Source organism: Poecilia formosa, unplaced genomic scaffold, assembly GCF_000485575.1.
Source record: "Poecilia formosa unplaced genomic scaffold, Poecilia_formosa-5.1.2 Scaffold497, whole genome shotgun sequence".
In the NCBI taxonomy this organism is placed as follows: domain Eukaryota; kingdom Metazoa; phylum Chordata; class Actinopteri; order Cyprinodontiformes; family Poeciliidae; genus Poecilia; species Poecilia formosa.
The window spans coordinates 106,720-126,501 of NW_006800436.1; the positions used below are offsets into that span (position 1 = coordinate 106,720).

The 19,782-nt window shown below is 38.3% G+C and overlaps 2 protein-coding genes across 6 annotated transcripts in view; both read left to right on the forward strand.

Moving 5' to 3' along the window:
* Nucleotides 1-19,782, forward strand: part of hus1 (HUS1 checkpoint clamp component) — a 42,741-nt gene that overhangs the window by 2,231 nt on the left and 20,728 nt on the right. The window lies entirely within an intron of this gene.
* Nucleotides 1,112-19,782, forward strand: part of LOC103156745 (NACHT, LRR and PYD domains-containing protein 12-like) — a 113,516-nt gene continuing 94,845 nt past the window's right edge. For 2 of the 5 annotated variants that reach the window (XM_016664572.1, XM_016664571.1), the window contains exons 1-6: nucleotides 1,114-1,205; nucleotides 4,207-4,349; nucleotides 4,511-4,621; nucleotides 6,158-6,268; nucleotides 10,069-10,244; nucleotides 13,043-14,819. In XM_016664572.1, coding sequence (XP_016520058.1) covers nucleotides 4,312-4,349; nucleotides 4,511-4,621; nucleotides 6,158-6,268; nucleotides 10,069-10,244; nucleotides 13,043-14,819 — 2,213 coding nt within the window. In that variant the 5' untranslated portion in view covers nucleotides 1,114-1,205; nucleotides 4,207-4,311. Of the gene's footprint in view, nucleotides 1,206-4,206; nucleotides 4,350-4,510; nucleotides 4,622-6,157; nucleotides 6,269-10,068; nucleotides 10,245-13,042; nucleotides 14,820-17,397; nucleotides 17,572-19,782 lie in introns of all 5 variants that reach the window. The other 3 variants (XM_016664568.1, XM_016664569.1, XM_016664570.1) reach the window with 3 other exon arrangements.

Consider the following 19,782-nt stretch of genomic DNA (forward strand, 5'->3'; position numbering starts at 1 on the left):
TATCTATCTATCTATCTATCTATCTATCTATCTATCTATCTATCTATCTATCTATCTATCTATCTATCTATCTATCTATCTATCTCTGGTCTCTGAAAGAGCTTTTGCTTTTTATTAAATCTTGGTTTATTAAAGTTTGTCCTCATGCTCTACACCATGGAACGGGTTTAGAGGTCTTTCTAGTGTCCATCTTTTCAGAAGCCAGTTCAATATCTTCACCTATTCATTAAAGTCCAACAGCTGTGATGCTGGGATGTCCACTGGTTTCCATTGTATCTCCAACTGATGGACTGGATCATAAAGAGAGCTTTCTAATATTTGGATGTCATGTCAGGCTCAAGGCTCTTCTTTCTCACTGTATTTCCTGAATTTAATCATTTCTGCTTAGTCTGTGCATTTTCCATGCAGCTGAGTGTTTTTCTATGTGGGGTTGGAATGATTTATTGTTTTTGTTTGTTTTTATTAATCTGTTCAGCACCTTGAGCTGCTTTGAGTGTGAAGGGTGCTTTATAAATAAGGTTGGTTGGTTGGTTGGTGTTACCAGTTGTCAGGATGCTTCGGGATATCTCAGTGGAACATAGATACTTTGGAGAAGAGAACTTAGTGAGAAAAAGAAGCAAATAAACTTAGTAAAATATTTGTTAATGTGTGAGTGTAAATAATGGGAAACAAACAAAGACTTATAAACGACATATAAATGTCTGATTTAGAGTCCAACCATATATCATTCAAACTCCCAGAATATCTGCTCCTTAGTGAATTATTTACAGAAAAACGAGTCCTTTGTTTTATTGTCTATTTTCCATGTCCTTTATCTGATTTGCTGTACATGTTTGTGACTTGTCAGTTGTATCTTATTGCATAACCCTGTGAAGAACTTTGGTCTCCATGTGTGTGTAAAGTGATCTATAAATGAAGGTTGGTGATTGTTTTTCCCCTAATAACTATGTTTTTGGAAGATATAGTCTTTCTTCTCCTTAATAAACTTCTAACATCATTCATATACAACTTTTCCAAAAACTCCTGTTTTTTTTTCCAGTTATTCTTAAACTCACGTTTTACCTCCACTTCCTCTGACGCATCATTTCCTGACACGTGACCGTGGACGAGCAGCTTGGCGCTCACAAATCCCGGTTGAACGGTGGGTCGGTTCAGGTGGACTGTAGAGGATTCCGGACAGAATGACAAAGCAAACATCTAGGAAAGTAAGTACTTTTTATCAGCCTGGTCTGGTATAAGAACTTGACGTGTCCTAGTCACATCATTTAGAATTAAATAGGTAACACTTCAGTACGCCATCGGGAAAGCTCCACTGAAGTTTTCTTTTTCTCCCCAAGTGTTTATTAAGTGTTTATTGGAAATTGTGGACAACCCCTGAACAGCGTCCATTGTGGATGAGAGCTGAATTTATCTCAAAGCTCAACTTGATCGTGCTTTGCTGAGCCTTGCTGAGCTTTTACCGGGTTTTCGGGGAATTCTAGACTCCCACCGGTTCTCCTTCAGAACTGACGGTTTTTATTTAAGGTAAGCTCATTGGTTGTCCTTCTTGTACAAATTTTGAAAGTAATGAAACTCCTATAATAACGCCGCGTTACAAATTAACGTATTTTCATATTAACTGCTGAGCAATTTCTGTCGGCAGATGTTAATGAACTGAAGGACCCTGTTTAGCTGCCCTCGTCGATGCCAATCTGTTCTGATATAAAAATAATTTATATCTGATATTGGGTTTTGTGTTTTGGTAACTGATGTAAAACGGTTTGGTAAACGTTGTGCTTTTAGGAGGAGTTTCAATGCAGGCTTGATCACCACAGTAATTTACAACTTTGATGTTATTCATCCTATGCTTCTCAAATATGCGGAAAGTTGCACAATAACTCCACTGAGTCTAATAAAAGGGATAAAATTGTCACGCAGTGACTACGTCTTAAGTGGAAACAAACTGGAATGTATTAATCTGAAAAATGGCGAAAGAACTCAGAAAAGCGGCTATCTAACCTGATGTTTATTCCAGTGACAGGATGTCCATGAGTTATACAGGTGAGGTGGGAGGTATGGCGGCATACCACTAGTCTAATGGTTTTATCAGCTCCATTATTAGGCCCGAGCAGCTAAGCGCTGCGAAGGCTTATTGTAATCGTGCTGTTTATTATTATTATTGTTATATTATAGTTCTTGTGTGAATTGGCTTTTTGGGGGCCCCGCCCCCTCAGAACAGGAAGTGCCTGTTTTTGACTTGTAAAGCTCCATCTATGGCTCTCTCCACCTAATCAAGATGATTCTGTGTTGGATGACAGATAACATGTTAGTCTCACTTGCTTTAAAGCGCCAAGAGTTTTCTGTAGAGGGCGTGGCCGTGGCAGCGCGGCGAAGCAGAGGGAACGCCGCCGACATACGTTTGGCTCTAGATTCCACATCGTTCAGCCCAGCTGCACCAAACTCACTAGGATGCATCCTTATTCATCCCCGAACAGGAATCCATAACAGTCGTTGATGGGCGTGGCCTAATTTCTCTACAGCGCCCCCTAGAATTTTTTAAATAATCAGCCCCAAGCCATGCTTTAACCTAGACGTATGAAACTTGGTACACATGTGTATAATGTCAGGACCTACAAAAAAGTCTCTTGGAGCCATGGTGCAAACCCAACAGGAAGTCGGCCATTTTGGATCAAAATCCGCCATTTACTGTTTTTCATAGACGTCGGATCTGATCTATCTCCTCCTACAGCTTTAGAGATACAGACTTCAAACTCAGTCAGCAGAGAGTTGAGACATTAAAGGTCCAAAGTTATCAGAGGAATTTTTGTATGTTAAAACATGTGGGCGTGGCTAAGTCCCAAACTTTGACTATTCACCATTAATCATCAAAGTGACATAACATGCACATATAAGGTCACAGCTGCATCAGACTTTCTATGTCTCATTATAGACCAGCCCTGATGACAGTTAGGTGGTCGATTGATGACATCACCTTAGCCCCGCCCACTTCCGACAGGAAGTCACCTGTTTTTTCTACTGTATGTCTTACAGAAACACCTTTATTTCAAGATTTTTATGAGTCACAGTAAGGGGTGGTGCTCCTTCTGTCCAGCTTCCAATAGCAGCTGATGTGAAAATAATGCGACTCTTTTTAATTATGAGAAGAAACATTTTTAACACAATATTACAGCTAGAGGTCAAGCCTGGTTATGTGATTTTATATTTTTATTAAATTAGCAAAAAGTCTCAAACCTTTTTTCCACTTTATCATAATGGTGTATTTGTGTGTTTGATTTTTAGGAAAGAGATTCATGTAATACAATGAATGTTACAGACGTATTTGGAATAAGTCTAACAAAATGTATTGGAAAAGTGAAGCACTCTGAATCCTTTTCAGTTGCACAATACAATATTCAAGACAAACCCTATCATAAAAATCATTTATTTCAGTGTATTGTAATAATGCATAGTTGTTAATAATAACAATAATTCACTCCTTAAAACTAATTTTTATTGTTTGGCTTTTCATAAGGCCTGACATTGTAATTTACCTGTCTGTGTTTTATTCTTATGTCTTCTTTTAGTCTGTGGTTTATGAATACTGTAGAGCACTTTGGTGCAGTTAATAAAAGTGCTTTATAATAAAATTGACACTGACAATTCCATTGCATCAAAATGTGAATATTTTATTAAGGGTTTTCATTGTCAAACAAAGTAATTAAAATGTAAACTGTATTATATCAACAGCAGTCTTAGATCATATTGTAATTTTTGATGTAAATTCCTTTATAGATGTATTTTTACTGTTTTTTTTAATCGTCTAATTCAATCAAATTTGCCATTAAAAAATAACATATCAATGAATGTGATTTTTAGAAAAACAATGTAGCAGCAATTACAGGTAGCTGTGATCCCGATGGCTTCAAAAGTCACTTAACTCCTTACCTGCCATAAGGACACAGGGCCTCAAGGACCCATTGGATAACATGGAAGTGTTTTAACTTAAAGTGTTTTTTTAACAACAGTATTTCAGAATTCATCTTAAAAGGTTTTCACTGTTTTTTTTTTTTTTTGCAGGCTTATCTGCGTCTAAGTGTTTGTTGTCCCTGAGTTACCATTTAATATACCAATATATTGGATGTATTAATGTCTGTTCCAGCAGAGCAGAATGAAGTGCTTTCATTTGAACACCTTATTAAAAAGGACTGGTACTGGTTTATATTTCAGACAGGTTGAAGTCTGGATGACCGAATGTGACTGGAGAAAGTGAAGGACAGTGGAGTATCTCCACTATTCAGTTGTAGGTGAATAAAAGGGGACTGGTTCAGATAAATGGATCCAAAACTCAAACACGGACCCTCAGACAGAAGGTGAGAAACTTCTAACCAAAATCCATTTTTATGCTACAAAACTTTCTGATTCTGTCTTTAAAGCCTCTGAAATTATACAACACAAGTACACAACCTTTGTTTCCATCAGTTTCTTTATCAGTAACTGATGGGATCTAGAAAGCAACATATTTGTGTTTCAGAGTGCTGCACCATGGCTGTTCCACAGGATCCATCAGTGTTTCTATGAAGAGTGACGTGTCCAAACGATCAAACCCATACTTCAGTAACGAACATGGACCATCAGACCCAAAGTAAGAAACCTGCCAACAAGAACACTGTCTGAATATCTGCAGCTGTTTCTCTATAGAGCTTTTTAAATGGTTTCCATCAGGGATGTGCAACTGTTTGATGTTGTAGTGTTTATTAGGGCTATTACACATTATCTAGGGTTTTCTGAAAACTTGATTGTTTTTGAATAATTTATTTTTTTCCTATTAAACTATTTTTAATTTAATGAATCCAGGAGTTTTACTTCAGTGTTGTGATTAATTGACCATTGTATATGAGGAAAAATCAGACTGAGCTGCTAAATTAATTGTTTAAATCTATAATGTATCAAACTTACAGTTGAGTCCAGATGTTTCAGCTGTAAAAGATATAAACATTTAATTGCCACTGCCTTAAATTGGATCAGACCAAACATGTCTTATTTTAGGTTGGTTAGAATCATCAGAATTATTTCTATCTGCTAAATGCCAAATTATTATTATTTATTAATATTTTCAAACATATGATTCCTCCGTATTTAGCAGCATTGCTTTTCAACTATATGAACTATATCATTTATATCTTTGTGTCATATGTTAGCTCTGAGTGGGATGATGATAAAAAAAAGTAAGTCTTTGTCTCAAAAAGTGTGGGCACCCCTGACCTAGAAGGTTATACAGTGGGGAGAACAAGTATTTGATACACTGTTGATTTTTCAGGTTTTCCCACTTGCAAAGCTTGTAGAAGACTGTAATTTTTATCATAGGTACTCTTCAGCTGTGAGTGATGGAATCTAAAACAAAAATCCAGAAAAATACAATGTATGATTTTAATAATACAATAACAAGGAAATGGCTTAATGGGGACCCATCAGCACTGTGGTCAGCCACAGTAAAAGAAATATATGAAATGAAAATGCTTAGTTTTCATTTCCAGGCTCCCAGAACTTAAAACCCCAAACCAAACTCAAACAACCCCATATCATAACAATATGAAGTAATTTCCTTGTTTTTTAATTCTGTCTTCATTTAATATTCTGTGTGGTAAATGTAGTTTGGTGTTGGGAAAATGGCAGAACTGATTGTGAGTCAAGTAGGTCATTGCCACCTTTTACCTTCCTGATAATTGAGTTCGTTAATCCATGTTAGAAGGATGGTCCCAAGGGACGCCTTCCCAGTCCTAATTTGTACTGATAGACCAACATCGGGGTCCTTGTACTGAAAGCAAGTGTGTTTGAGCCAATGCTCCATCTCCTTCAGCATCTTAGCATTTTATCAAGGTTTATTGTAACCTGTTGCATTTCAGGGTTTTACTTTTTTTGATGCATCACCGTCTCCCTCTCTCAGTGACCCATGTGTTTCCTGTTCTACTAACTTCTATGTTGTGCTTTTCACAGTAATATAAAACTTTGATCAGTAAAGTTAAAAAAATAAATAGTTTTGTTAAATATAACTGACCTAAAACAAAAGAAACTTGATCCAATTTAACTTCAGACAGTGACAAAATATTTGTTTATTTTAATTCAGTGTATAATTATCTGGTTTCAAATGTATCTAAATATCAGTCTATTTTTGTTCCAGTATTCATAACCACAGACTTTCCCAAGGATCCAGCCGTCTTTCTATGAAGAGTGACTTATCCAAAGATACTCCTCCAGACTTAAGTACCGACCAGGAACCATCAGAACAAAAGTAAGAAACCAGCACCTGATTTATTCCCCTGATCTTCATTGATTTTGCTGTTCATCAGGTCATTTCTATGCATTTCATTTCTTACAAACTTCACTTTTGTCTTGTTTCTTCTTTTGTTTTACTTAATTATTTTTAGGACCTTGGAGTTTTCAATTTTCTCTCTTCTAACTTGGTTGGTCAAAAATCCAAACTTGTTTTCCCCCAAGCATAAGTTATTACACGAACATTTGATATTTGTCTTTCACTTCTGGTATTTATGAAGTTATCTCAGTCATTTAACATTTTATTCACCATCCAAACACCAGCTATGTTATTGGAGAAATTGAGCAAATGTAATATGTCCCCTATTAGAAATGCAGATGGGCATGTGCTAAGAAAATCAATCTTAAATGGTTAATATTGAATTTCATCTCTTTAGTGTCAGGACTGACTGAGCTACCAGCTATTTAAGGACTTTTTGCACTGCAGAGCCCGGCCTTGGTCAGTCTGGCTGCCATTTTGTGCTCAGGATGTGTTTGCCTTGAGCAGATTGCCACATCAAAAGTAGCTGATGATGGCCATCAAAAACAAATTCCTTCTGAAGCTGCCAATGTTATCTTCTCAGAGACCGGAAAAAAATGACCTCACCTTTCCCAATAACTGAATGAACAAAAAAATTTCATCTGAGCCGGGGTCGGTAACGGAACATTTTCAGTCTTTGACCGTTTTTTAAATGGTATGGAAAAGTCTGAAGCCCAGCTGTCACTTTAATGGATTACACATCAAACAGAACACATGGCGCAGATGCGCAGACATTTTCGACTTGCACATAGGGCAACATGGAGTTAACTAAATAAATCAATATAAAAGATTCCCATCTGAGTCTCATCTCTGAACTGGGCAATGAACTCCATGCATTCCCTCCTACCCTGAGGGTCAAATGAAACAATCACTGAAATCTGTCAGGTCCAGTTACGACCAAGAAGGAAGCACAGGATAAGTGCTCATACGTCAAGATTTTAAAACCTTTCCTGCAAAATATTGAAGTCGCTCACTGACCTTACAGCAGCATGGCAAATGGAGGACAAGATGGAAATACGAGAGAGAAGCAAGAAATATTCTCCAGATATGAAGATATTGACAAAGCAAACCAAAGAATTAAAAAAAATCAAAGAGGGAATTTGCAGCGGAAACTAAGCTAGACATGATCAAGATAATTGTGAGAAACATGCTAAAAACCCAAATTCAAAACAAAGACAAACTGGTTGACCAAGAAGCAAGGAAGAATATACAGATTTTTAATGTACCGGAGAATGAGGAACAAGGCAAATCGATGAATGAATATGCTGACAAACGCAGAGAAACTGGACATTCCTGACTCCTGTGAACTCGGCATACAAATAACACAGATCAGGGGTCCCCAAGGTCAGTCCTCGAGGGCCGGCATCCTGCATGTTTTAGTTCTCTCCCTGGTTTTACACACCTGCATCAAATTATGGCTCATTAGAAGGACTAAGAACATTGACTTGCTGAGGACGTTACTACTACCACTAGGGAGAGAACTAAAATATGCAGGATGCCTCCAGGACCGACCTTGGGCACCACTGGCATATAACCCGAAACCAACAGGAGCAGCAAAACCCAGATTGATTGAAGCCCAGTTCTTGCGGTACCGTACAGATTTACACCCCCCCGCGCACATTCACATCTCCGCAGATGCTCTGCGTGCTTTGATTGAGTTGGCAATTTTTCAAGATGGCTTCGGTCCTGAAAGGTTTCAAATGCAACAGTTCTGAAAATAAATGTACTGTTGGACCCAGTGTGAGCCAGCATCCTTTATTAATGTTCAATCAGCTAAACCAGGGTTTCCCCCAGTGAACCATACCACAAAATGAAACCTTACCTGAATTTCTTTTATTTCTTTTTTTTTACATACGGCAACTGCAATTGTCTTTGCTGCGCTGAGCATTTTACTGGCAGAGCAGAATTGGAATCCTGACAGACGGGTTTGTAATGGATGCATTGAACAGGCATGAAGCTGGGAGCATGCACCAATCATACCTCTGACCTCTGCGCTTTGGCCGCCTAACCCTAAAACCTGAAATGGAAAATGACTTTAAAGCAGCACAAGTTCTGTGTTGTGACCCAGAGTACGTTGCAAAGCAGAAGGAGATTAAATGCAGTATGTTTACAAACATTCCATTACAGGGAATAATGAGATGCTATTGTGGACCTGGACAATTATTGTTAAGTCTATTCTAACAGCATGGAAAGAAGCTGTAAAAACAAACCCTATAAAGAAATCAAGGTTCTAAGCTGGTTATGACGAAACCATACCACAGAAGCTTTCTGCATTTTCCAAAATGTAAAAGATAATAAAATGGAAAACTTCAATACATTACAAAAAAGGTATAATTTAGAAAAGGTTTTTTTTTTTATGTTTATTTTGACTACAAATAAGAAATTATTGTATCCGTGAAGTGAAACAAAACACAACCAATATAATCCACTGATTAAACTAAGATCTTATAAATCAAAACTCTCAGGAAAAATAATTTAGAAAATTATAAAACTTTAATACCTATTCATCACAATATAAATGACAGATAAATGGGAGTCTTATTATAACTTAGAAAAATGGGAACAAATATGTACATCACAAAGGAGGTCCACAGAATCTTATATTTGGAAATAATTTGGAAAAATACATAATGTTATTTCATCACTCCACATCAAAGTGCCCATAGCAGATGCTGGAGAAATTGTGGATGTCAGAATGCACATAATTACCATATTTTCTGGGAATGTCATATTCTCAGAAAATATTGGAATGATACAAACTATGAGGTTAACCATATCTTTCACATCTATTTTCAGTCAAATTTCAAAACCATGTTTCTGGGTTTTAAAATCCACAAAATGCAATCAACAGATGGATACCTTTGGGATAAACTAGTAGTGGCTGGAAAACTACAGCTGCAAAAAAATAGATGGTACAACCGCCCAACAATGGGTTCATTCTTTGGATAGAAGCAGATATTTCCAAAATGGAAGAAGTAACCTTCATATTCAGCTAAAGATAAACTAAAGGTAGAGGAGACATTTGAGGCATTGTTGCACTGCAGAACATCTTGGGCGATCACAAAGCAAACAGCTCCTCCTCCACAGGCCAAGCCACCAGCCCACTAATGCTCTGGCCCACTATGAAAGACAGGCACAGGGTTTCCCCCAGAAAATCTGCTAAGTCCTATGGTCGGGGCGCTAGGACAGTTCACCAGCAGCCCACGGTATTTTTGTATAAAAGAATGTTATGTTGATAGGAAATTTGTAAATATTACTGGGTAATTATGCTACTGGAGGACATTGTTGACAGTACTTAAACATACACCTATGATCTTAAAAACAACAAACAAAAAATAAAACCGTTATTAACATTCTAGAGATTCTAACTATCTCTAGCTATTTCAACCTTTCACTCAGAAACTCTGTGTCAAGAAGAGTTGAATGGTTGGAAGCAACAATTTTCAGAAATCTAGACTTGGATTAAATTTTATCGGGATTATGGGTTTGCGACTCCTTCCTGTGGTAATTAAGAGGCATTGGTGGGTGTACCTTAATACTTCCACTCAATGTTAAAACTGTTTAGGGAATCATAAGGAACAATAAAATGTGGGTTCTTTTTTGTGAATTTGATTCTTTAGATTGCCTCTAGTGGAGGAATTTCTCATCATCATCCAGTAGGAGTTATTTTACATGTAATCTGATTGTGTTGATCAGATCAACCTATTCCAAGTATTGTTGATCATAAAATTTCTTCACAGATGTAGGAAGAGAACTGGTGTCTGTGATAAAAAGGCACTTTCGTGTTTTAGTTTGTTTCAGGAGGTCACAGAAGATCTTGTCAAAAACAACTGTGGACACTGGAACCAGTTTGCTGCATCAGGACCCTCCTCCTGTGTCCAGTGTGGAAAACGACCCAGAACCACATTTTTACAAGGTGAGATTTTTCTGTCCTTCTGTTTTAATTCAGAAATATGGTTATGTCGGTGTGCTGTGGTGGTGCAGGGGTTCAGCACAACCCACATATGGAGGCCTTAGTCCTCGACACAGCTGTCGCAGGTTTGATTCCCTGCCTTGGCGACCTTTGCTGCATGTCTTCCCCCTTCTCTCATTACCCACTTTCCTGTAAATTAACTATCAAATAAAGGCCACTAGGGCCAAAAAAAAACTTAAAAAAAAGAAATATGGTTATGTCAAGCAGATTAAATATTTCAGTTCATTATGAATATTTTCTTTAATTACCAACAAAAATGTTAGTTTTTGCTGCAGTATTCAGACATGCTCTGTGTCGTATCTTGATTTTTCTTTTTAACCTGTTTGGATTTCAGACAAAACCAAAAGGAAAGTATTGTCTTACTGCTAAAATTGGTGCAGTTTTAAAACACATAATCATTAAGACGCATCACATAATGGAGATTGCGATAACATTCTTTAGGAGATATTTTTATTCAAAGGCACTGTTATGTTCAAACCATATACAAATATAATAATAAGAACACATTGCCAGGCCTCAGAGAATCGGTTACAAAAACATAGTTCCTTCAATGTCATGAATTAGTCATGATTGCAAAAATCACTGTTACGAAAATGACAGTGTCTAGTGTCTTAAGCTGAGTTCAATTGATCTTTTTTTACAGTCTTAAGGACCGAAAAATAATGTTAAAGAAAATGATCACATATCCAGGCTTCTTGGTATTGTTAAAGACAAAAAATAACAAAAATTAACCATGGCCACAGTAGCGCTTGAAAACTAGTAATAGTTTACATTTTAAAACCCTGTTTAGGACAACACAACATGGGATTCAGCACTTATTATCCAACAGTCAAAGTGGCACTTAAGTTTTAAGATGCACGGGAAGGTACAGTCGAGCTTTGAAAAATCTAAGAAAATATCAATTAGACCTAAATGATTTGGAAACAGAATTATTTCAAACAAACAAATGACATGAACTAACCTGAAATGACACTAAAAGTCCATTAGGCTTTTGATTAGGGGATAAACATGTGGATTCACTGGCTGCAGTTTCTTTTGGATCATCTTTCTGGACACCACCTTTCCATTGCTGGTCTTTGTGCCCCTTTCTAGGTTAATCTTAATGAAGAGCCTAAACAACACAATCCAACATAATAAAGACTTGTGGAAAACAGTCTGGCAATTTGAAGGCAGCAGATAAACGTAATATAAAAGTGTTCTTTACCTGATATGGAGAAATTATGCCATTTTTTAATATACAAGGATAAGAAGTCAATAAATTTACTGTTAATTATTATATACTTTATAGCTCTTAAATCTTATTGTATTTTACACATTGTAAAATGTGTCGTGACTGTCTCATCTCGATTTTGGGTGTTGAATAAGTAGAAAGTGGCAAATGCTGATGCAAATCTTGTTACAAATGTTGGCTGGACGCCCTCAAAGGTTACATGGCTTTCAACGCTGGCTATCCATCCAACTATAAGTATCTCATTCCCCTAAAGGCAGAGAGAGGTGTTCTGTTGTATTTTTCCTCAAACATTTTATAGACTATACTTTGACTCATCAAAGCTGAATAAATTTAAGGTCAACATGACAAAGCTATTCTATAATTGCTTTGTAATTATAGTAAGCAGAGTGCCTTCTTTAGCGGGCCGTGTTCTGGCCAGGTCATTATTTGTGTTGGGCAATGCTCTCACTTCTGCTCTAGTTTAAAAACCTACAAAAATTCAGTGCTTCAAACCTGGACAAAATTATTATTCACTAATAGCATGCCATTTAAAGCCTACTTTGTGAACCATAAAACCTTTATTTAATTTGTGAAAGTTTCTTAAAAGGTCATATTTTAAAAGGTCTGTATTTTTGCTCCGACACGTCACAGCTCCAGTCTGAAGAGCTGTCAAACTTTACCATCAACCTCATCAGCAGATGTCTGATTCTGGCTCAAAGTCACACTTTTAATTGTACTTATTTACACAAACGACTATTCAATCTCACATTCGCCAAGATATTGCTTCTGTAAAATAAAAAAACAACAACAATTTACAGTGGAAATATTAAAAACCCAAAATCATGCAATATATGGTCAATTAGCATTTTCAAGGAAAAATATAATGTGGTCTCAAAGATTAAGGTTACCACTCGGCTCTAAAACTGTGATTTCTAAGCCTTGACAAGTTTTCATCATAAAATGAAATACAATTTGATTAATATTAATAATTTCTATGAAACATAACTTTTGTTAGTATTTCAAAGATATTAAAGAATGCAGTTGTCTAAACTTCCTTTATGAGCAGGATAAATCTTGGTCACAAAGTACTGCATTTTAAACATCTCTACCTCTTGAATAAGTTTATCAGTGGAGCAGCAGCTGGCCCTTTGGCCAATGCTCTAGCCTATTGGGGGGGGAATTCATGAGAAAACACACTGACCTTAAGTGTGGATATCTGTACAGCAGGCGTAATCACTTCTAGTCCTCAAGGACCAGTATCCTGCAACTTCTAAATGTGTCTCTACTTCAGCCTCATTCAACTATTACTACTGCTGATACTGAAGAGACAATTGTTGATTCAGGGACATGTGTAAAAGTTTTTGACACCAGGCCTTAAGGACTGGAACTGATGTGGGCAGGAAGAATCAGTGACATGGCACAGAGTGCGACAGGGTTGCATAAATATAAGAAGAGTAAATGATGACTGAAAACAGATTTACTTTTTCTGAAAACAAGGTGACTGTTTTTATGTTTTTGTGTGTTTCAGCAGATGTTGGTCTGCAGCAGGTTCTAGAGGAACACAAGATCAGTCTGAGGAGGAGATGTGAATGTGTGACTGAAGGAAGTGATGAAACAGGAAGTAAAACCCTGCTCAACAGGATCTACACTGATCTCTACATCACAGAGGGATGGAGTGAAGAGGTTAATACCCAACATGAGGTGAAGCAGCTGGAGAGAGCTTCCAAGATCCAGAACCTCCATGACTCTCCAATCAGGTGCCATGACATCTTTAAATCCTTCCCTAACCAACATGGAGCCATCAGAGTGGTTCTGACCAACGGCGTCGCTGGTGTTGGAAAAACCTTCTCAGTGCAGAAGTTCACTCTGGACTGGGCCGAGGGCTTGGAGAACCAGGATGTCAGTGTGGTGGTTCTGCTGTCGTTCAGGGAGCTGAACCTGATCAGAGATCAGCAGCACAGTCTTCTCTCGCTGCTCCATGTTTTCCATCCAACACTCCAGAAGCTCACAGCAGAGCAGCTGGCTGTCTGCAAACTGCTCTTCATCTTTGATGGCCTGGATGAAAGCAGACTTTCACTGGACTTCAGCAGCAGTCAGCTGGTTTCTGCCGTCACACAGAAGTCATCAGTCAACGTTCTGCTGACAAACCTCATCAGGGGGAACCTGCTTCCCTCGGCTCTCATCTGGATAACTACCAGACCTGCAGCGGCCAATCAGATCCCTCCTTCATGTGTTTCCAGGGCAACAGAAGTACGAGGCTTCACCGACGCCCAGAAGGAGGAGTACTTCAGGAGGAGGGTCGGTGATGAAAAGCTGTCCAGCAGAATCATCTCCCACATCCAGACCTGCAGGAGCCTCCACATCATGTGTGGAATCCCAGTCTTCTGCTGGATCACTGCTACGGTTCTGGAGAACATGTTGACCTCAGAGCAGAGAGGAGAGCTGCCCAAGACCATGACTGACATGTACTCACACTTCCTGCTGGTCCAGACAAAGAGGAAGAACAACAAGTACCATGGAGGACATGCAAGGACCTCACAGGAACTGACGAAGGCTGATAAGGAAGTTCTTCTGAAGCTGGGGAGGCTGGCGTTTGAACATCTGGTGAAAGGAAACATCATGTTCTACCAAGAAGACCTGGAGCAGTGTGGTCTGGATGTCATAGAGGCCTCAGTTTACTCAGGAGTTTGTACAGAGATCTTCAAAAGAGAGAATCTGATCTTCCAGCAACCAGTTTACTGCTTTGTTCACCTGAGCATCCAGGAGTTTCTGGCTGCAGTTTACTGTTACACCCAAAGGAACACTGAGTTGCTAAGAAGCTTTCTGGGAAAAAACAAATCCAAATCTCTGGATGACTTCCTGAACCAAATCATGGTGAAATCCCTCAGCAGTAAAAATGGCCACCTGGACCTGTTTGTTCGCTTCCTTCATGGCCTCACTGTGGAGTCCAACCAGAACCTTCTAGGATCCCTGGTGGGTCAGAGAAAGACTGGTCCAACAACTCGTCAGAAAATCATAAAAAATCTGAAGGAGATGAACACTGATAAAATCTCTCCTGACAGAAGCATCAACATCTTCCACTGTCTGGTGGAGATAAATGATCTCTCAGTTTATCAGGAGATCCAAAAGTTTCTGAAATCCAAGAAGAAATCAGAGAAGAAGCTCTCAGAGATCCAGTGTTCAGCTCTCGCCTACATGCTACAGATGTCAGAGGAGATTATGGATGAGTTGGATCTGAAAAAGTACAGTACATCAAACGAGGGGCGTCTGAGACTGATCCCAGCTGTAAGGAACTGCAGAAAGGCTCGGTGAGTCCATATTTATCCATCTACTAAATCTGTTGGAGGTTAGAAGATCAGTTTTTAAAAATTTGTTATAAATCATAAATATCAAGCTCCCGGCTGTGAATCACATCTATCCCACTATAGCACAGCATAATTTGAAAATTTAGTTATTAATGACTCCCAGTAGGCAAGAAAGTACTCAAAACAGATGCTCACTCCTTTTTCGTAGACTCCATTGCACCCGGCCCGGTTCACCAGTGTTTCCACAATGTTCCCATACTGCACAAATATGGGAAGTGTGGAAGCCCCTACTGTATCAAATCGATATAGGAATAACAGAGTTGACCACTTAAGGCAGGGGTGTCAAAGTCAAATGGATGGAGGGCCAAATAAAAAATTTAGCTACAAGCCGAGGGCCGGACTGATTGAATGTTCATTGAAATTTTTTTAAATGACGCATATAGTCTAGTGAACCTAATTGAACCTACTGAAAACCTAACAAATATATTCCAATATGATCAGATAAATAGAGCAATATTTTCTTATGGCTCTGTCAGTAATCTTTAATTTTCAACAGACACAGCTGAAATATTTTTAAAATATAATTGGATTGAAATACAATAAAATAAAGTGCAAAAATCTATTAATCCACATATGTCAGAGTCAAGGCATTTAGATGTGTTGCCGGCGACACATCTAAATTTGCAGTACCGTAATTCCGCCACACGTAGCGCTAAGTGGAAACATTCCAACGGTTTCTGAAAGGGGAGACGTTGCACTTTCCAGCAAGTATCGGGTTAATACGGTAACTTCGCAGCTGCAGCTGCAGAGAGTGTAATTAATCCGGGGGGCACTCGTTTAATAGACGGTATATTTCGGCAATAACTTGGTGGATATTGAAAGTTCCGGTTGTTATGGATACATGGGTAAGTACATCATCTCACAGAACATTTAAAGAACTACTTACAGTTCAAATAAGGAAGATATTTTTTTTCAGACGGGGTGCCGGCTTGCTGCGGTCTGCGGGCCGGTTCTAATAATAAATCAAGATCATCCCAGGGGCCGTAAAAAACCTTCTCGCGGGCCGGATGTGGCCCGCGGGCCTTGACTCTGACATATGTGACTTAAGGTAACAACAAACAGCTTCCCGTCCAGGGGGGGCACAGCTGATTGTGGCAATACCCGCCCATGCCGCTGGGCCTGCGTTCCTTAGATCTGATGTAATCCAGTTATGAGGGTCAACAATATAAGAGAAGCTATAAAAACTGGGTATATTAAAAAAAATCTTTTATAGGCAGTACTGTCAAATAAACATGAGAGAGAGCAGGATAAGCTGTTCCTCCTTCAGGTGACAGAGTAAAAACCAACCACCATTAAAACAAAGAAGAAGCTGGTCACCTGGAGTGAATTTCACAGAATGATCAGATATCTGTGAGAAGGGAAGGATATACAGTAGTGTTTTGGACGCTGCAGCACCTGTATCCGTCATTTCATGGTTTTGCTCAGCAAAAAAAAAGATTTGAGCCATTGTTTTTAGTAAGCTGATTATATTTGTTTGGCCAAATCCAAAAAGGAGAAAGCTTTTAAGCAATTGTTTTATATCATTGGCATTTTGGTGTCATGAGTTGTGGTTGATGAGATGGTGAGAATGAACGCTGTGAACCTAGAAGATGAAGATGATGATTTAATGATAAAGAAACAGCCCAACAGTCCAATGTAGGGCTGAAACGATTCCTCGAATGCTGCAGGACCAGATTAGAGATGAAGATGATGATTTAATGGTGAGAACAGCTCATACAGTTCAGGAGCAGGCAGCACAGTGAGCGGAGAATAATGCAAACACTGGTAGCGACTGACTTGAGAGCTGCAGCCAACACAGGACTTAACCAGTTCAACTGTGACAAACAAATTAATAATTGACTGACACACGACATGCAACAGTCAGACTTACGATAACAATCAACAAGGATCCGACAAGAGACAACAGGTGGACTTAAATACACATGGGGATAATCACAGGAACTAGACACACCTGGAACAATCAAGGGAGGATGGCACAGAGACTCACAGAAAATAGAACCTAGAAAATAAACACAGAAAACTAAAATCCCCACATTTGGTTTATATGACCAGTAAGATCTTTTATTGAATCATGTCTAGCCTTCGTCAGGGATTTCAATGTTAGTTGAACTTGATCAGATGCCATCTCCCCCACATGGGGGCACTCTGCCTTGAGCCAAAACATCCACAAACAATTGTAGTTCGACTGAAATTGGTCAGGTTCAAGTGTAAAGTAACTGTCCACTGTCATTTTGAAAATAAATTAAAGTCATGGCTGCTGACCGAAAACTACAAATTACTACAGGCAAAATAGTGGTGTCAAGCCACTGGATAATATTTCCAAATTAACTTAATTTTACTGATAAAGTATTGACATTTCAAAAAAGTATTTCCAGAGTTCACTGCTAATCAGTTTGTCCAATCCAGCAAAATAAGTGCTATCAAACACAGATTTAAAAAATAAGTAATCATATCCATTCAATCATTCTATGATTTTTGTCTAATTTAATGTCACCTAAATACCATTTTTCCGTAATTACAGATTTGTCAGATGTGAATTATCAGACACCCATTGTGAGGTTGTGGCTTCATCTTTGAGGGCCAACCCCTCCCATCTGACTGAACTAGACCTAAGTTGCAACAAACTGGGAGACTGTGGAGTGAAGCTTCTGTGTGATGGACTGGAGAGTTCAAACTGTAAGCTAGAAATCTTGAGGTCAGTACAGCTGTCTTTTGTTTTTCAGTTTGTATTGTACCTGATATTTTTTCAGCACTGATACTTTAAAATATGTTTTAATTATTTATTTTAATAACTATTCCTTAACTTGTGTATGGGTATGGTATTTTATTTGCCTCATAATTTTGACTGACATTTCATCCTCTGAATTTTGATGTGACCTGAAACCTGCCATTCATTCATTGTTACTCACTCATTTCTAAGTTGGGTTGTTCTGAAACAACAAATGGTGGTATTGATATCTTGCATTGTACGCAAGAGTTTCACAGTTTAAAATTTCAGGTTCATATCAGTGCTGTTGTAAACAATTATTTTATTAATTAATAAATCTATTAATTATTCTGATGATTAATTGAGTAATTGAATAAAAAATTGATAAATTAAAATACTAGTAAATACTGCCATAAATGCAGTTGGGGTATCAAGATCAGCCCAAATTCTTATATTTGAGCATCCCCAACAATTATTTTTCTGCAGTTTAGGAAATTAATCTGGGCTGAGTCGGAGTGAATGGCAGCAAAGAATCAGAAGTTATATTCAATTTAATAATAAATAAGCAGACTCACAGAAACACTTATAATAAACTGTATATACTCCAGTTTTTAATTTATGTATTCATCTTCAGTCAATTTAATAGATGAACTCTCACTTTGCCCAGCCATTTACAGCTTTTGTGTTTTGGCACCTTTGTCACAAACACAACCACATCTGCCAACTGTGTACCACCATGGAGCGCTCTGCAACCAAATGGTAGTAAACCTATTTTCACATTTGTCTGTAAACCTGTGCTAAGCAACAGGTACAGCACCCTGCTGTGTTCATTCTATATCTGCATGAGTCTCCACCCAACCCGTATGCATACACATACCAGGAGAAAGGCTTTCATATCCCCTGCATCGCGCCAGTCAATTTAATGCCTATTGGTCCCCAAAAAATTATAAAAACCTGGACGTTGTTATTAATCAGTGAAATCTCTCTTGATGCTCCAGACCGAACTTGAAAATTTGATTTGCTGTTAGAAATAAAGTTGTGCAACACATATAATTACCCAGCTGGAACAGTCAGGGGCGCTGCCAGGAATCTTAGGCCCCCTGACAAAAAATTACCCCCTCCCCCCCCACACGCAGCTGCTGTTACAATTTCTTGAGTCTATCTGACCCATAAAAAGCGTCACAATTTTAACGGCTTGCAACTGCCTTGCTTTCTTTGGTTCAATACTGATAACTAGCACAATATTTACTGCTCATGAATTTAACATCCAACAGTCCACATCCAATATGCAAGTAGGTTGCTGAAATTTTTTCTACTAGCTTTAGATACTGAAATGTCTCTCCCTATGAGGAACAGTTATGTATATTTTGCAACATGCAAAATATACATAAAGCAATCCAGACTTCTCAAAAAATGCCATGTAGTTGCATTTTATTCAAGCTGCAGTATAACTTTAATAAAAAATGTTTTCTCCATATTTGTTAAAGCTGTCACCATGTTGTGACAGTTTATGAGACAGATAATCTGTGAAAACAATCTATCTCCTGCACCTTGTCCCTGAATTACTATTACTGGCTAAAGTAATGCACCGTTCTGACCAAAACAACCTATCAGAACCAAGAGGAGGGTCTTAACGGTGTCCATCAACCTCATTCACTCACTGCTAAATGTGCTAATGGTGGAGAAACAACTTATTGTTACAGGTAAATCGTTTATCTGCTATCACTGGTAGCTATGCTAACTAGACTAAGCATTTACAACAGGCTATGCTAGCTGCAGAATAGCACAGAGCAAGGGGGAGGAAGGATGAGCCACATGAGATGGTGATTGACAGCACTAAACCTCTCCTGCCACTGACTGGTTGTTTCTAGCACTGGGAGAAGGCAGAGGAAATAGACTTTTCACAGATTACCTCTCATACCATACTGTCACAACATAATGACAGTTTTAACAAATATGTGGAAAAAAATATATTTATATAAAAGTTACATACTGCAGTTTTCGTTTCACTTAGGAGAGGGCAGGCCAGGAGGGACGTGGGTTAGAGCTGCTTCTTACTGACTCATCTGTTGTTAAATGATAAAAGGTACATGGACAAGTTAAATATAGGAATATGTTTTTTCCCTTAATTTATTAAATGCTAGTGAAATGGAGGTAATCAGTAGTCTGTAGCTAAGCTAATTATGCCAAATGGTTGAT